At 34.5% G+C, this 16,348-nt stretch overlaps 1 protein-coding gene across 6 annotated transcripts in view; it reads left to right on the top strand.

Moving 5' to 3' along the window:
* RB1CC1 (RB1 inducible coiled-coil 1) overlaps positions 1-11,463 on the top strand; it is an 81,586-nt gene extending 70,123 nt beyond the window's left edge. For 5 of the 6 annotated variants that reach the window (XM_049818638.1, XM_049818628.1, XM_049818619.1 and 2 more), the window contains 6 exons: positions 581-632; positions 1,972-2,019; positions 5,238-5,296; positions 7,089-7,225; positions 10,072-10,142; positions 10,489-11,463. In XM_049818638.1, the coding sequence (XP_049674595.1) occupies positions 581-632; positions 1,972-2,019; positions 5,238-5,296; positions 7,089-7,225; positions 10,072-10,142; positions 10,489-10,566 (445 nt within the window). In that variant the 3' untranslated portion in view covers positions 10,567-11,463. The remainder of the gene's footprint in view (positions 1-580; positions 633-1,971; positions 2,020-5,237; positions 5,297-7,088; positions 7,226-10,071; positions 10,143-10,488) is intronic. The other variant, XM_049818648.1, reaches the window with a different exon arrangement.
* The last annotated feature ends 4,885 nt before the right edge of the window (positions 11,464-16,348 follow it).

The following is a 16,348-nucleotide window of genomic DNA, read 5'->3' as shown; positions in this document are numbered from 1 at the left end:
CTTCAAAACTGTATTTTAATTGTATCAGGTATTACTCTGTGTCCTTAGGAAATTCCTTATTAGGGTGTTAGCATTATTTTATCATGCCCCAGTGCTCAGTTTATCTCTCAGATGAACAGAGACGGTTAGCAAGTTCACATTCTACCAGAGTCCCAGGGCACAGAGCCTTTAAACTACAAAGTTTAGGAAAATACAACATTGTAGAGCTGAACTGCGATATTGAGGGTTAACTGCCAAAGCATTTGGAGCTGTATCTTTCATCCTGAGGTTTTGAAAATAATGCAAAATATGCAGAAATGGCCCCATGTAACTATAAACTAATCAGTGACTGAAAATTCACTAGCTTGTTGCAACAAAGCAGCTTCTTGGGTTTAAAGAAAAAAAGAAAAGAAAAAAAAAATCCCCCCAAACCTGCCAGAAATGTCAATGCTGATTCTTAAGGTATTTTTCTGTGCTGTTCCCTCTATGCTAGCAAATATATGGCACTCTTCACTGAGTGACAATGGAGGGGTGGGAAAAATAATTTTTGTTGAAAAGAAATTTCATTTTTAACCTGTCCATTTTCTTCTTGCTCTTTTAGTGAAAATGTCCATATGTCTGAAGAAAAACAGAGGATAATGTTGTTGGAAAGGGTGAGTAGGTTGTTTGTGCGGTTAAGCGTTACAATTAAGTACTTATAAATATGTACGTGTGCAGTTGTGCTGTGGTCATTTATATACTCTGATGCAATATAGTATCTGCAAGGCTTATAAATACCATTCCAGGGAGTGGTTTTTTATTGTACTTGTTTCAGATCAGTATAATTTGTTGAAGTAATTCAAAGTAAGTATTAATACATTATATTTGGCTTAGCTTAAAGTTTGTTTATTCTATAGTTTATGTAGGCTTTAGTATGAATGAGTCAGGTGTAATATTTCTTCTTAGGAGTGACACGTCATTGACCTAGGGAATTTCAGTAGCAAAAAAAAGTTTTGATTACTTTTTCAAATTAAGGCATCCAAAGCAGCTGGACAGGAATTAAGATTGATTTACCTGTTTCTCTTGGAAATGGATAATTTCTCCTCATAGGCTGCTGTTACTTAAATCCCTTTCATTCTACCTGGGGTGCATTATAGTCTTGACAGTATTGCTTCTGTAAAAAGTGAAATAACACTTGTTGTGAATGTGCTTAAAGTTACAGTTTTCTGAAGTAATTGTCATAGTCCTACAGGCTAGAATTGTAAGTTTCTACCTCGCCCCCGCTGCTTCTTCCAAATACATACCTTAGATTTTTACTTCCACTACAACTTTTGAGCATAGCTTTCAATGTACACTTAATAATTGAACATTTTTGATGAAATAGAAGTTATTTTTGCTAAAAGGCTAGACTAACCGTTAGTATACTGGAATCTTTCAGATCTAGTAACTTTTAACTATCTAGTTATATCTAACTCCATTCCAGTTGCCTTTTTCTTACCTTGAAAAGTTGACTTTAAAAAAAAAAATAGTGTCTTTAGCTTTCAGCTTTCTATAATCAGTTAGACTAAAATCTGTGATCAGTTACAGAACATAAATGTTTTCCGTTAATGAATTGTGGCACTGTATGATGCAAGTGGCTGGATGTTTCTGACTAGGAGCACTTATATGCTTTATTCTGTCATCTGCTTACAAAGGATTTGTCACGGGTAGAAGCTATAAAATAGTAATATATTACATTTCTTTTGCTGTTATATCAGTGAAATGTTTTTCTAAACCATGACATTAACTTGAGAAGGATGATTATGGAGATAAGCATAGCATAGCAGTGGGTTTTGTAGCACTGTGTTAATTGCTAGATTTCAAATTTTTTTACATGTCTTTGTTCAAAAGCTGTTTTGATATTGTTTTAATAGTTTTAATAGCTGTAGTAAATATGTATGTTGTATAAGTAGTCTGGCTCTGGTCATATCAAAACTTTTAAAAAATGTATAATCAGATAAGATTTTCTTTCAGACTTTGCAGTTGAAAGAAGAGGAAAATAAGAGATTAAATCAAAGATTGGTAAGTATTTGTGCAATGCATCTTTTAAGTCTCATGAAAAAATAAGAAAAGCTTACGAATATTAAGCTTGTTAAAATCTAAAAGTGTGTTTTTATTAAATTCAAAAATGTTTTAAGCATTAAGGCAAGTGGCAAATAGGTAACCTGATAACCTTCCAGGGGTATCTCAACTTAGCAGTGTTCTCATGGAAAAGATTCACAGGACTGGAGAGAAAGAGACATACTCCCAAAGAACACAGACCATCCAGGCTTGGGGTATGGGGAGTTAATTTCAGTGGTGCCATGGCTCAGTTTTTTAACAACAGTATATTGAAGGCCAGTTTACAAGATTGTAAATATGCTTGTACAATAAGCATAATTAGGAGTGTTAACAATAACTTGGAGATTAGAAACTGCACCTGTCATTTTTGTAAGGCATCAAACTCTTTAATTCTGCCTAGCAACTGGAAATACAAACAGTCATCATCTTAAACTGAAACACTCAAATAATAGTCAATGCCTATGAAAGGAAAAAGAATATAGTGACAGAGTTCCCTCGATTCCTGCGCTCTGAATCCTTCTCCTCTTATTTATCCACAGTTTATCCTTGCTGCCAGGTCTCAACCTTAAGTCTTAAAAAAAATTACTGTGTATGGGAAACAGACAAATCCTTTGGTAGTTTATTTGTTGGACCGGCCATGGAGATCTCACTTTAAGTGACAGGTGATATCCAGGAGTTTTGTAGGAACTGATATATGTGTAGTTGCAAGTTACATTTCAGAGCAAAAGTGTTTGATAAGTTTCTCCAGTAGGACCTGCCATTTTTCTGTGTGGTATAGGATTGAAATTTACTATATACTGCTACATTTTCAGGTGTGAAATTGCAATTTTTTTCCAAACACTTTCCATTCCATATTAAAACCTGTACATAATAACCCTGCTAGTGCAGGGCGTAAGAAAGGACTGCAAGACACCTAAAAGCATATTTTAGAAAAGGATTTTTTTATTTAGAATGTCAATGAAGTGCACAAAAGGTATTTCAGTGTAGTTTTTACAATACAACTCAAACCATACTGGACAGTCTCCTAAACCTCTCTGTAGATCTCCCGAATTAAACTCTTGATCTCTTGCCATCTCAGAGTAAAATGAAATTGAAGAAAACATGGTGTCGTACAAGACAAATATAAAATTCTTTTTGTTGCTATGATTAATACCAAGCCATGTAGGAGAAATTGGCAGCTCATTGGTGTCTAAAGCAATTGAAAATTGGTTTCTAAATGGGCATAAGAACATAATATCTTTTCAATTCCTTACTTATAAATTAGTTATATCATAGATGAAATAAATTATTTTTATTTTTTTCTCTTCATCCTTCTTTCTCCTCCCCCTCCTTCCCAATACACTTCTAAAGCTGAAATACACATCAGCACTTAAATACCAATATTTATTTCTATAGAGCTACTTCAGATAAGCAACCGAGAAGTGGTGCTGCACAATAAAAGAAAATCTTTTCGGATCCCTGGCCTTTTCAGCAAAACTTGTGGGTTACCTCTGCAAGCAATAAAAAAATTAAAAGGAGCTCACTTTAATACCGGGAGTGTTATTACAGGATTTTTGTTACTTTATATGAATTACTGAGAAAGGGAACCTTTTTTCTGTGTAAAGGCTATTAGAACTCTACTCATAAAAATTTCTGTATGGCGTTTTAATGGAAATATTTTTAACATTCTAATTTGTTGTGTTTTTCTTAAAACTTAGAAATGAATGAAAAATACAGAAATCAAGCTAGTTTGCATTTTAATTTAACATTCCGCTTTTAAAAAACAGTGAGAAAATTTTTGGTTCTAGCGTGTGAAGAGAACTCTCAAACACTTTTGGGAGCAATCTAAGCAAATTATACACATTTGACAACTTTCATGTTAGCTGCAACTTTTTCAAGAAAGAGAAGTACAATGAGAATAAGTCAAAGAAACGTAGTCTACAACAACAACAAAAAATTGATATGAAGTTGGGCCCCGTAAAGAAAACTGCTGAAAATGTCATCAGAAGTTGAGAGCTTTTTGTGTTGTACTGCATTCAGTTTGGGCTCATTTTCTTTGAAGAAATTAAGAAAACGAGCTGGGAATAGGCTTCAAGCTCATATTAAGACAGGCTGATACTGTTTCCGGGGAAGTGGGGAGGAAGACTGACAGTAGGAAATACGCTATAGGTACCAATGTTTGAGTTACAGATGAAAAATCATGTGCTAAACTTCAAGTATGAGTAATCTAGGGTTGAATAGCATGTATAAATGGTCCAGGAAGTAGGAACCTATAGAAAAACTGCAGGACCTCTAGTCATAGTTTCTACAGGGCAATTACAAATTGTCTCCTCTAAGGAAGTTACCAAAAGGTGATGAAATGGATACATTGACATCAGATCAGCTCCTCTGTCTACTTGCATTTATGGTAGGCTGTATAATCCCTTTGTAGATAAAAGTAGCGTTGACCATTTCCATTTCTTATCACAGTTACTGTAGAAAGTGTATGTACACTTATATTCATTTTTACATCTAGTTTATTCTCTTGAAGTTGGTTCATGTGCCAGTATTAAACAGATTTAAAGGCAAATATCGTGCATATAGAGATGAGAATTATGTCCAAAACCTTACATAACTGAGATTTTGTTTGGTCTTAGTAAATTTGACTGCAGTTTTATGCCAGGGAGTGCTGCTCTATCAATTACAGTAAACTTTAGATTGAGTGACAGTCCTTAGTAAAACTGAGAGACTATATCGAGTTCAACATCCAGATTTTAACTGCAATAAACATGTTTGCCCTCCAGTATTTTACCATCAGCCTTTTGTAGAATGCCAGTGGCTTCTGTGTTAGAGTGCACAGCTATAAAATAGGTCTTGTGTATGCTCAGAACAAATCTTCACTGGCACTGATCTGGAAAGCACTTCTCAGTTTTAAATAATGAGGGAGAAGTCAGTTGTGCAAGAAATTTAATACTCAAAGGTAGCTATTTAAAAAACAGACAAACAAAAATCCCACAAACCACCAAAACTGCAACCAACAACCAAACCTGCTACAGAACAGGATGACAGAATTGTGTGTTTTCTTGAGTGAATATAAGATCTGCAAAAATAGACACTGTTTGAAATCAATAATAAATTATTTATCTTAAACATATTGTTACCTGCAACGTACATGTCATTATAGCTTGCCAATACTTTATAGCTTTTCTCTTTTTTAATAGATGTCCCAGAGCATGTCATCAGTATCCTCAAGACATTCTGAAAAAATAGCAATTAGAGAGTAAGTACATGTTAATGTTCATATAAACAGATGGATATGCCTTCAATAATAAGTATGTAATTATAGTGTCACAATTCTTCTGTTCTTGATCTGTAGTGGAAAGATATGTAGGTCAACTCTATACATGTAGCTGTCAGTTATTGTCGGTTGGGCATAAATTTTATAAACCCTTTATTTTAAACAAAAAAAAAGGCCTTTATGAATTCTGTGTAGTGGTGGCTTTCTTGAATTCTCTACCTTTCTTCCATGGTTCATAAGGATAATACCTCATGGGACTTCTAAATCCTTCCTTTCTTTTAGATTACTTTTTGCTTATCTGTGACCTTCTTGAAATCATGCTGAGAAAAATCAGAAGGAATCTTGTTTATCCTGAGTATGCATAGTGCTCCATTATATTTCAAGAGAAGTTTTACCTTCCTGAAGTCTTCAAAATTTTTGGCTTACCTTGACAGACTGAAATGAAATTAACTCAAATATTTTGTTAGATATTATCAATCTTGTTAGCAGCTGCGTGTAGAATTGTTGCTGGAAAAAGAAATAGTAATTCTTGCAAAACATGAAAGCTATCGACAACTGTTCTTCAGTAATTTATCAGTCTGATAATAGAGTAATATAAAAAAATGTTTTTGGAAAGAAATCCAACACAGATTATTCCTTTAATGTTTTCTGAATTACACCAAATTGCATTTTTATTGTAACAAGGTCAATATCTACAGAATCAGGTTTTCCTGTGAGCACCTGAATATTCTGGCAATTCTCTTGGTAGTCTTTGGTGAGGAAAACGTCGTGAAAGAAGAATTCATCTGTACAACAGAGATGTCTTTATTTAAGTCAGCATAGTCTGTCATCATAATAAATCCAGGCAGAAAAGCTTGGAGTATTGTTTATTTAATCTGAAAGTGAACTTTAAAGAAGATAAGCTAAATTTCTCTCTAGATTTACCTATTTATCTATGACTATGTATCTGCAGTCTCCTTTTATGGAAAAGAGTTTTCCCCTTTCTTTGCCACTTGCTCCCCCATACCCAAAGTAGTAGTAATATTCATTCTTACAGCCCTCTCATGGTCTAATGCTTAATTTGTAGCTATTTTAGACTTCATTTCATTAATGGGTAAATAATTTACTTTCAACACATTTGTACTGCAAAACAGAAGTTGGAGCCAGAAAAAGTTCTCTGAATTCTGTTACTGAAACTTGGCATGAGAACTTGGTGGCTTCTTGTGTTTTATCCTGGTGTCAGGAAGAAACAGATTTTTGGAACTTCTTATGTAAAGTCACCATGGTGTTTCTTTTATTTTTAACCCTTTGATCAAAGATGAACACTTCATCCCTTCTTTGTCCTGTGTGCTTAAAATTTTAAGATTGAATAGCTACATAAATGTTTTGCTGTATTTTTCTGTGTTCTAATTGACTTCAGTTTAAAACATCAAAAGAGTGTTAACATTGGTACAGTGATCATTACCATAAGTATTGGTGAATAAAAATAATACAGAATTGAAACATTAGTATTTTGTTAGATACTTCTATTTATTTTTTTCAAAAGGACAGTTTTGCTTTAAATAATAATTTGAGCTGATCAATGTAGAAGAACACTGCAAAAAGTAGAGTGTTTTGTTGACCAGAAAATATAAAATGTATAATGATTTGGCATAACAAGTAGAAATATCTAAGCTGCTGTTCAACTAAGTCTCAGTCTGTGCAATACTTGGGAAAAAAATTGTACTGTAATTAATGTAGTTTTAAGCTTCTATGCTTTTTTTAGTTCAGTTCCTTGATTTTTTTTTTTTTCCAGTTTTCAGGTTGGCGATTTGGTTCTCATTATCTTGGATGAAAGGCATGACAACTATGTATTATTCACTGTTAGTCCAACCTTGTATTTCTTGCACTCAGAATCTCTTGCTGCCCTGGATCTCAAACCAGGTGAGTGTGGTAAGTGTCAGATTACTTTCAATTATTATCTACTCTTACAAATAACACTCCTTAGTAAGTGATTTTATAAATATATGTGATAAATATGAGAAGAATGTGATACAGATAGCTGTCAGCTATTTTTATAGATTTTGCTTTTTTTTTGATGCTAAACATCTTTCGAGGCAGAACATTTTAAATAAAAAAACTGATATAAATGTTAATATCTTTGAAAAATAGGGAAAAATATGTGCATCTTCAAAGTAAGCTGTAAAAAAAAGAGGGGAGAGAAAATGCCGATTTTGTATATACACAGAGTAGGTTAACATGTCTATGGGGAAACCATTCCCATCAGGCTACTTAGCTATTCAGTAGCATGAATAATAATGCATAACTGATCATAACTGATTCTATGATGGCTTTTGAAGATTATCTTTGGATAAAATTTGTTCTCTGTAGCTCATCTTCTGCAAAGTGACTGAAATTTATGAACCCAAATATATGTCTGAAATAACAGAATGTAGACCACAGTATATGGGGATTTGCAAGCAATGGTTTTTTTTTCTGGCAGAATTTTTCCACCCAATTTAAATGGTGTTTAGAAGGGCTCATAAGTTTTCAGAGAACAGTTTCTGTATGTTTTGCTTATGTTCAGGTTGATGGCACATTTGCTTTTTTCCTCCCTTAATCATTAGGTTATTTGTTGGCTGGTTTTTGGCAGCTATGTAAACTTACTTAAATTGAAGTGTTAATTCTTTTTTTTAAATGAGGAAAAATAACAATGCTTTGCACTAAACTATGTGCTACATGAGATAGATTCACGTAAACGTCTTTAGACTATCACATGTAGTATGTTCTACAAACCCAGCCACACTCCCAACTTTGCTGAAATGTCTAAGAACATGCTTTAAGAGGAAATTTTGTATTAATTCTAATTTATCAGTAAGAGTTTCTATACGTTATTGCATGTCAGAAGCTGTCAGCTTACTTTCAATGAGCAGACTCATTGTAGATTTCAGTTATGATGAAAGATGATGGCTCTTAAAAAATTCATGTAGTCTCCAGAAGACCACCAAGCTCTAACTGAATTCCAAGACTGCTGAAGGATCTGTGCCATGTGGGTTCTGCGAAACATGTGGGAAGAACTCTTATATTTCTTACAGATGTAATATATTCTGAACTATGGCATTACTAGTGCATACATAAGTATGTGAAATGTAATTGATTTTCTTACTGTTGGTTTACATATATAAGGTAAAAGCCATGTTAGTTTGTACATTGCTGAGTACACAGTTCACTGACCTGTCTGTTTTCAAATGGACTTAGCTTGCTCCGTTCCTTACCACTTGCTAACCAGAATTGGTCTCAAATTTGAGAAAACTGCATATAAAACTAACATGAAGACTTACCATTTGCTTTAGGAACACATTTGTTTCTAGCTTAGTACTTCAGGAAACCGTGTCTTGATTCTATTTCCGCATCAGGGAAGTGGGGAGAATAAACCCCAGAACACTAGTATTATTTGTGTAGATTTAAATTGGCATGGAGCTAGGTACTGCAAATTATTGTTTTAAGGGCTGCCAAAATGTTGCATCTAAACCTGTCCTTTTGTACCAACATGTACATATGAAGTTAATAATTCCATATAGATCTACCTACAGTATTAAGTGTCGGAGATCTAGGCTATTGTAGGTTGTCTCTGCCTACATTAAGAGTGCTTAGAATGGTATGACAGCACTGAAATTGGTTGAGGACTGCATGGTTTCTGTGTTGTCCCTTATCTTCGGGATATGGAAGTTTTCATCTGCAAATCTAAGGGAAAACAAAACTTGCATCTTTCTCACTATCTTTGTTACATCAATGAAGTCTGTCAGCCAAGCAAATTCAAAAAAACTGAAGTTTTTTTGTAATTTTGATATTAGTTGTAGAGCATTCAGGCCAGACATGAATACTACTGATTTGTACGAGTGTGGAGTAGAACTGAATCTGCTCCATTATCAATAGCCAGATTAATCTTGAAGGGTAAGATTAAAATTTCAAACTCTGGCTCTTGTGTGACTCATGTTCTAGTCACTAGATACAGTATCTCATAAATAGTTATGCTTAGAAAAGCATTGATTTTAGTATTATGCAGAGCATATGTGAGCTGTTCCTTCTGTCTGTTTTGATGTTTTCTTCATGCCGTGATTAGTGATAGAAAAGAGCAAAGCAAGTAAAATGGATAGAGTTTCTTGGAATTCAAGACAAATATGCATTTCCTTACTGTTACAGGAATGGATAGAAGCTGAAAGTTTGTCCACTGTTGCTTGCTTGACCTGTCAGTTTATTATTGAGGTCTTTCATTTTTCTCCTTTCTGAACAGTATTGGGTACTCAGAAGACTGCAACCAAAACTAGCAGACTTGTAGGGCTTTAAAATTATTATTTGTGAGGAATTAATTTCCATCACTAAAAGAAAAATAATCAAATGTTTCAGTAAGGGCAATAATAATAGCTGAGTACAGAAGAGCTTCTATCCTTTGAAATACTTCAAGAAATTCTCGCCTTAAATCAGACCAAAAAGGTCAAGCTTGGTTAATGAGAATAATTTTGAATCATTAAATGAATTTCAGTTTTGATTGCTTTTGTCTCCTCTAATGTTAACTTTTAAAACAAAATTTAAACTGAAAAATAAGCTTTTTGTTTGAAAATGCCAGTGACCTGTCTCGATGTCTGAAGTTTATTTAATTTTTGTTAATTTATTAAAAAAGGGGGTTTTTTGAAGACTTTCTGCTTTCAATGAAATCATTTTAGCAAATAATCTTTAACCATATTGAATGTAATACCCTGTAGCTGATTATCTAAAATAATAAATTTACTGTCTCTTAGCTTCAGGTGCATCTAGGAGACCTTGGGTGCTAGGAAAAGTGATGGAAAAGGAATATTGCCAGGCAAAAAAGGTAAGGGAATAGTAATGGAAAATCATCTGATAAATTTAACAGACAAGATAGTTTTAATGTTTGTAACAATTGTGAAGTTATCTCTGCATAATAAGTGAGATGAAAATTGCCCCAGGTTCTGCCATTCCTCCTCTGTTTTTCAGTCAGTGAATAGCAAGAGAAGGGGAACTAGAAAAAAGAGTAAGTGAGCAGTGGCATGGGTAGATGTGTCCATATTGCCCAGAACCATGCCAGATTCCAAAGGGTCTCATAAATGCTGAGGGGTGGGAATCAGTTTCTGCTTAAAAATATAAAAATCAGAGGAATAATCCCACATTTCTAATATAATCTGATTTTTTTTTTGTAGGCACAAAACAGATTTAAAGTTCCTTTGGGTACAAAATTCTACAGAGTGAAAGCAGTACCATGGAACAAGAAAGTATAACACAACAAAATTTTAGTTCGTTCTGTCTCCATTCTTTTTTGACTTGTCCTTCAGTGCTCGTTCATCGCTCCAAATACCAGGCCATCTTTTTATACTGAGGTCATGTGACAAGATATGTCATTGATGTACTGCTTTTACTTTTTAACAGGTCACATTTTAGAAACAAGAATTTCATCAAAAACTCTGGCCCTAACTGTTCCAATTTTTTTACCCAGATAACTTTAGGAGTGTGGACCAAATGAGTTCATTTTCTCAAAGGGCAACCACATGAAACATGGCTTGTAAGCCATGTTAATTGCCTGTTAAATATACATTAGCTTGTATTTAGATGTTAAATGTTAGTTACCATTATTACCAGCATACGTCCTTTTGTGAAATCATTATCAAAGTACTTGCACTCTTTAACAGGTTCTTTATATGTGTAAAATTCATCAGCTATTTAAAGAGGAGTGTTCATTGCATGCAGATAATCATATAATTTTTCTTCAACATGAGTTTGCCTCAGTAGATGAATAAAAATAACTACTGCAACTTGTTTCATTACATGAAAATGCTCTTTAATGTTAAAAAAAACCCTTGTAATTTGATAGGCTGATTTTGAAAATCAGCCACAGTTAGATCTGCAATCTTCAAAAGCACTTTCGATGGATTGATCACAGATTCTGAAGGGAAGTCACCTGTGCCGTTTGTTCAAAGTGAAGCACTTGTTCTTCCCAACAAAACAGAAATCTTGTATTAATCTATTTAGAAAAATCATATTGATGAAATTGTATTTCATGGTTGAGTTTCAGGAAAAAACTCATTGTACATTAACCATACAAGAGTCATTTAAGTAACAAATTATTGTAATTGTAAAAGACATGTAGAATTTTAAAACAATAAAGATTTGAAACTGTATGTGTTTGAAGTATTTGTGTGCCTTTTAAATACTATCTATAATACTTATTTCATGTTAATCTGTTGCAGCTTGTCTCCGATTACTCCAGCAGTTTCATTACATAGAAATACCTAAATTTTCTACAGGTGGCATTAATATTCAACAATGTTCAGGAATTACAAGAATTACCTTGTAATGATAAAGAATTTAAGTAGACAGAAATTAATTTTGTCAGCATCTTAAATGGATAAATTACATTTTTCAAAATAGTTATACTGGCTACATTTTAAAAATGTAGTCTGATTTATTTTTTTAATAACAGTATAAAAAGATGTAATATAAACGTGTAGCCAATAGAAAGTGAAATTCTGGATTCAACTATGAGCTTATGTCTAGGATTTAATCCATGGAGTTACTCAACTGTGATCTATCTTCAGAAGGTGTGGAGTGGAGGAGGAGAAGAGATAAAGAACTGATCACATGGAAGTGTCAGTGCTTCTGCCCATATGTTGCAAATAATATTCCTTCAGACTAACCAGTCCACTTGAATACCCAGAAACTTCTGTATGTGTGTTATTTAAAATTTTGTTCCATGACAATTCTAAGTTCATATTTTTATGGAATGCATGGGCTTGTAATTGTATCACACCTTTGATGAAATAAATCTAAGACAGCTGATCTCTGGAAAACAGAATGTCATTTTGTCAAGTTGCATTCTTACCTGATGGTTAAATTTGCTAGTTGATGTACTGACTTTTTAAAATTACTTATCAAAAAATGTGCCTTGTTCTTCAAGAACAATATTACCAAAGTTGAGTACTGCCCAGTGTTAAATATGTGCATAACAGATCTATACAACAGGTTTAAAGCAAAAAAACGCAATGCAGTATTTTTTTATCACTGAGTTTTTGACCTTCAACTAAATGGGAATTCAGTTCTGTCTGCAATTTGGTGCGGTCTTGTTCCTTTAGTCAGCCGAGTCAGTGGTTTAAGAAGGTGCAGATGTAGCACAATTTATTCTTTCTAATATGCCGAGTGTTTAGAAGCCTTGATATCTTATACCGCACTGACAAACCTTTTCCAGCCTCAGGTAATCTTCCTGCTTCTGTGAATACTTTTTTGTCCTTCAGGGACTAATTGTCTCCCAGAAGCCACCAGGCTTTGCTAAGAGGCACAGAGTCTTTCCATTTCTGGGAGGACAGTTACTCCTTGAGTAGCAGCAAGGGATCTGTGTAGCAATCCAGCACTACAGTGTAAGACACACCCCCCCCCCCCCCCTTCTGTTATGGCTAGTCTACTTCAAAGATAAGTGAAAGGTCCCCCAGAACTTTCTCCATGGAGGAAAGGATGCGTGTGTCAGGTTCTTCCAAGGTGGATAAAACTGCAGATTTGATGATGGCCCTACAGGACTGTGTACCTACCAGCAGCACTGCTTTTTTTTTTTTTTTTCTGATACTCTAATCTCATTAAGCACTGAGACCTGTGTGTCTTGCTCCTCTGTGTGGATGACATGCCATGAAGTTCGTTGCAAGCTCTGGGATGGTGTCATGAGCGTAGAAGTGAGGTGAGTACAGAACTCAATGCTGAGGAAAAAAAAGAGTCAGAAATTCTTTCATCTTTGTAAAAAACCTGATCTTTCTAGTCTCAGTTTATTGTTGCCCAGATTAAAAAATACATATATTTAAGCTTATATGTGGACGGTAGCAGCGATGATCTGTAATGCTATGAAAGTTGGCTTGATTTCTAGCTTAAGATAGAACAAAGGCGTGACTGACGTTTATATAACTTAGAAACACACGCGCAATATATGAAAGTGAACTTGTGAAGCACCTAAATAAATTGATTAAAATAAAGTACTGTAATGCAAACTGAGGGAAGAAAAAGTCCTTCCCTGCTGATATCTGCCACTTAAAAGAATACCAGGATGTATCTGTTATTGTTACATGACTTCATATTTTTTAAATATAAATAACCAGCAATGACTTTGGTTTTTAGGAATATTTGTCATGTGTTTCATTTTATAATCTGTATGTATATTCAAAATGGAAATTATGTCAAACAAACTCCTAACATACTCAGTGATGATTCTGAACAGTCATTGAAAAAAATGTAGTTTACATACTTTTGTATGTCACAGCTTTACAAGTTCTTGAAACTATGCTTGTTATGCACCACCTATGTGTTTCATCTTGCTCCGTAATAAAACTTTATATATAGCTATATAGTTTGGATGAGGAGTATATTCAGAGGGGATGGGGGGAAGCTGGAGGATAAATTTGATAATCTGAGATTTCTCTAATTCTTTTGTGCAGCTGCATGTTGGAAACTTACTGATTGCTAGGAAAGCCTCTTGGGCTACTGCTAATATCTGTTTATTCTGTAAGTCTGACTTTAGTCAAAGGCAGCTATATATATTTGAAGCATAAAAAGGAACATGAATGGTAGAGAAAGCTGATTGAAAGCAAATGTTATCCTGCAGACTTAACACAAAAAAGGATGTCATAATTTAAAAGGGATTTTTTTTCCCCCAGTGTTCTTGGAAGGCTATATCCATGTGAATACTGAGAAGCACATGGCATTTTGCACTGCTCTGCAGTAGGTCTCAAGTCAGGAGCTTGTGCTGTTTAAATTCAGCTGTGGTTCACTTGAATCTTAAGATGGTCTATGAGTAGGACCAGTTTACACTTAAGTATACACTTTTCTCTAAATACAGTTGTCATTTACATACGGTGCATAGCAGGACTGGAAAGTCTGTCCTCTGCTCTGCAAATTATTCTGTACCTTTTTGCAGTGCAAGTTTTCTCCACGACCTAATATTGCATCCTTTCTTGTTTTGTGGAGTTTCATCTAGAAGCCAGATTGGCTGTAAACACTTATAGCAAAAATTAAATAGTACTTTGTAGTGCCTATTCCTATAAATTTCTCATTAATAATTTGTAATGCAGGGAATTACTTAGTGCCAAATTGATACTTCTAGAAATGGAGCATTCACCATATGAGAACTCTGTTGCCTTTTCAAGCTACATTTGCCTGTTAAACTTAAATGAGCTATCTTAGTGCTGCGTTTTAAGGTCACCGATGGTTTTAGATCACTTTACAAACCATTCTGCAGTCCTAGATCAGTGATGATAAATGATAAAGGGTAAACAGTTACTTCCTTTAGCACTCACTGCATTAACACTCACTCGTATTAACAACATCCACATACAATGCTGAGGAACACAGGAAAGTCTCGTCCCCAGACTCCAAATACTGGCTAAGAACCGAGTTCAGTGTTGATGCACTCACTCAAGCAGTCTCGGATTCACAGAACGGTTGAGGTCGGAAGGGACCTCCCACAGTTGTCTTGTCCAACCCCCTGCTCAAGCTGAATTGCTGTGACTTTTTCACTAAAGGTCTTGAGTTTACAACTATTTGGCAAATTTAGTCCTTTGTTTTGAAGCCTGGGTTGAAACTGATGGTATAATTTGAGTAAGTTTAATATTTTTCCCCTCAGAAAATTCATTCTCTTCGGTAGATGCTAGCTTCTAACATGCTTTCACTATAAAATGTTTTTTCAATTTTAAATGCAAGAAACGTGACAGCTGCCAAATTATTTCTATGGCTATTCCCAGCAAACACACCAAATTTTTGTTCTGTATATTAATTCTGTTTCATAGTTGTAATAGAATGTTTCATGTACCGTGACTTTATGGTATATTACTGCACTGCTGAATAGTTGCTCCGTATTTTTGTCTCACTTCTTTGAAATTGATTGTGGGTAGCAGCCTTACTTTCCCTAACTCTTGCTTGTTGGACTGAAATTTGCCTTAAACATATTTGTCTTGGGACTTTCTTAACAGCTAGTTTTCACTGTGTATTTTACTTTTAGGCAAAATTACTGAGTAAGGAGCAGATTTTCCTGAGGTGGGAGGAGCATTGCTTCTATCTTACCTGCTAATCAAGAATTTGTACCATTCGCCAAAGGGTGTTAATAGAGAACCTTTGTCATCACACTCACATAGATTAATAAATACGGTTTCTGCCCCAGATCTCTAGACATGATCTACCTATTCTAAACACATGGATGTATGCTTGTATATACACCTTTAACAAAGACCAATATTTGTAGCCAAAGCTGCTATGTTTTCGTCCTGTTTACCTGTGCTGGGAGTATTAGAGGTCCACAGTAAGTAATACCTCAATAATTTTGTGTGTGTGTGTGTGTGTGTTTGCGAGGATTAGCTATGGGACTAGTACCTGTGTATTTGTATAACCAAAGCATTTCTGTTTTGTTAGAGTTTAACATTTATAAGCTTACCCATTCTATAGTCATTGTAGGAAAAATACCAAGAAAGAACAAATAAAGTAGCCTGAAGATCCTGGGTACTAAAGGAAGAGTCAGTTTTAAGTACCAATGCATCTCTGAGCCTCTATTAATTTAAGCAATTGAAATGTTAGCACTTAACTTCTAATGTAATTGCACTGGTAATCGGGAGACTGCTGAGCCATGCCTCTCCCAGGGTGCTGGTCAGTATTAATTGACTACCATGCTTCTTGTGAATGGTGGGGTATATTTTTAGCACAGTGGTTGAAATAGAAAAAGTTCATGATGTATACTGAACTTGGCAAAGAAGTTCCTGATAATACAGAAACCAGATAATTTTTTAAACTTCAGAAGGAGCTTTATTTTGTGTAACTACTCTACACACAGAAAAAAGGTACTTAGTTTCAGTTGAAACCAACTGACTAATATCAACTGTCTGCTTTTAAAAAGGCTGTAAATTGGAAATAACCTTTTCCTGGTTATATAGTAAGCTTTCTTGAATTGGACCGAAGTAATTTTTCAGAGACTGTACCTTTAAAAGTATTTAATCAACAAAACAGCTAAGCAGTAAAATACCCTCTTTTAATTTTAGACCTTGT

Source organism: Accipiter gentilis, chromosome 2 (genome assembly GCF_929443795.1).
Source record: "Accipiter gentilis chromosome 2, bAccGen1.1, whole genome shotgun sequence".
In the NCBI taxonomy this organism is placed as follows: domain Eukaryota; kingdom Metazoa; phylum Chordata; class Aves; order Accipitriformes; family Accipitridae; genus Astur; species Astur gentilis.
The sequence above is the reverse complement of the archived record's forward strand: the minus strand, read 5'-3'. Positions and strand labels throughout refer to the sequence as shown.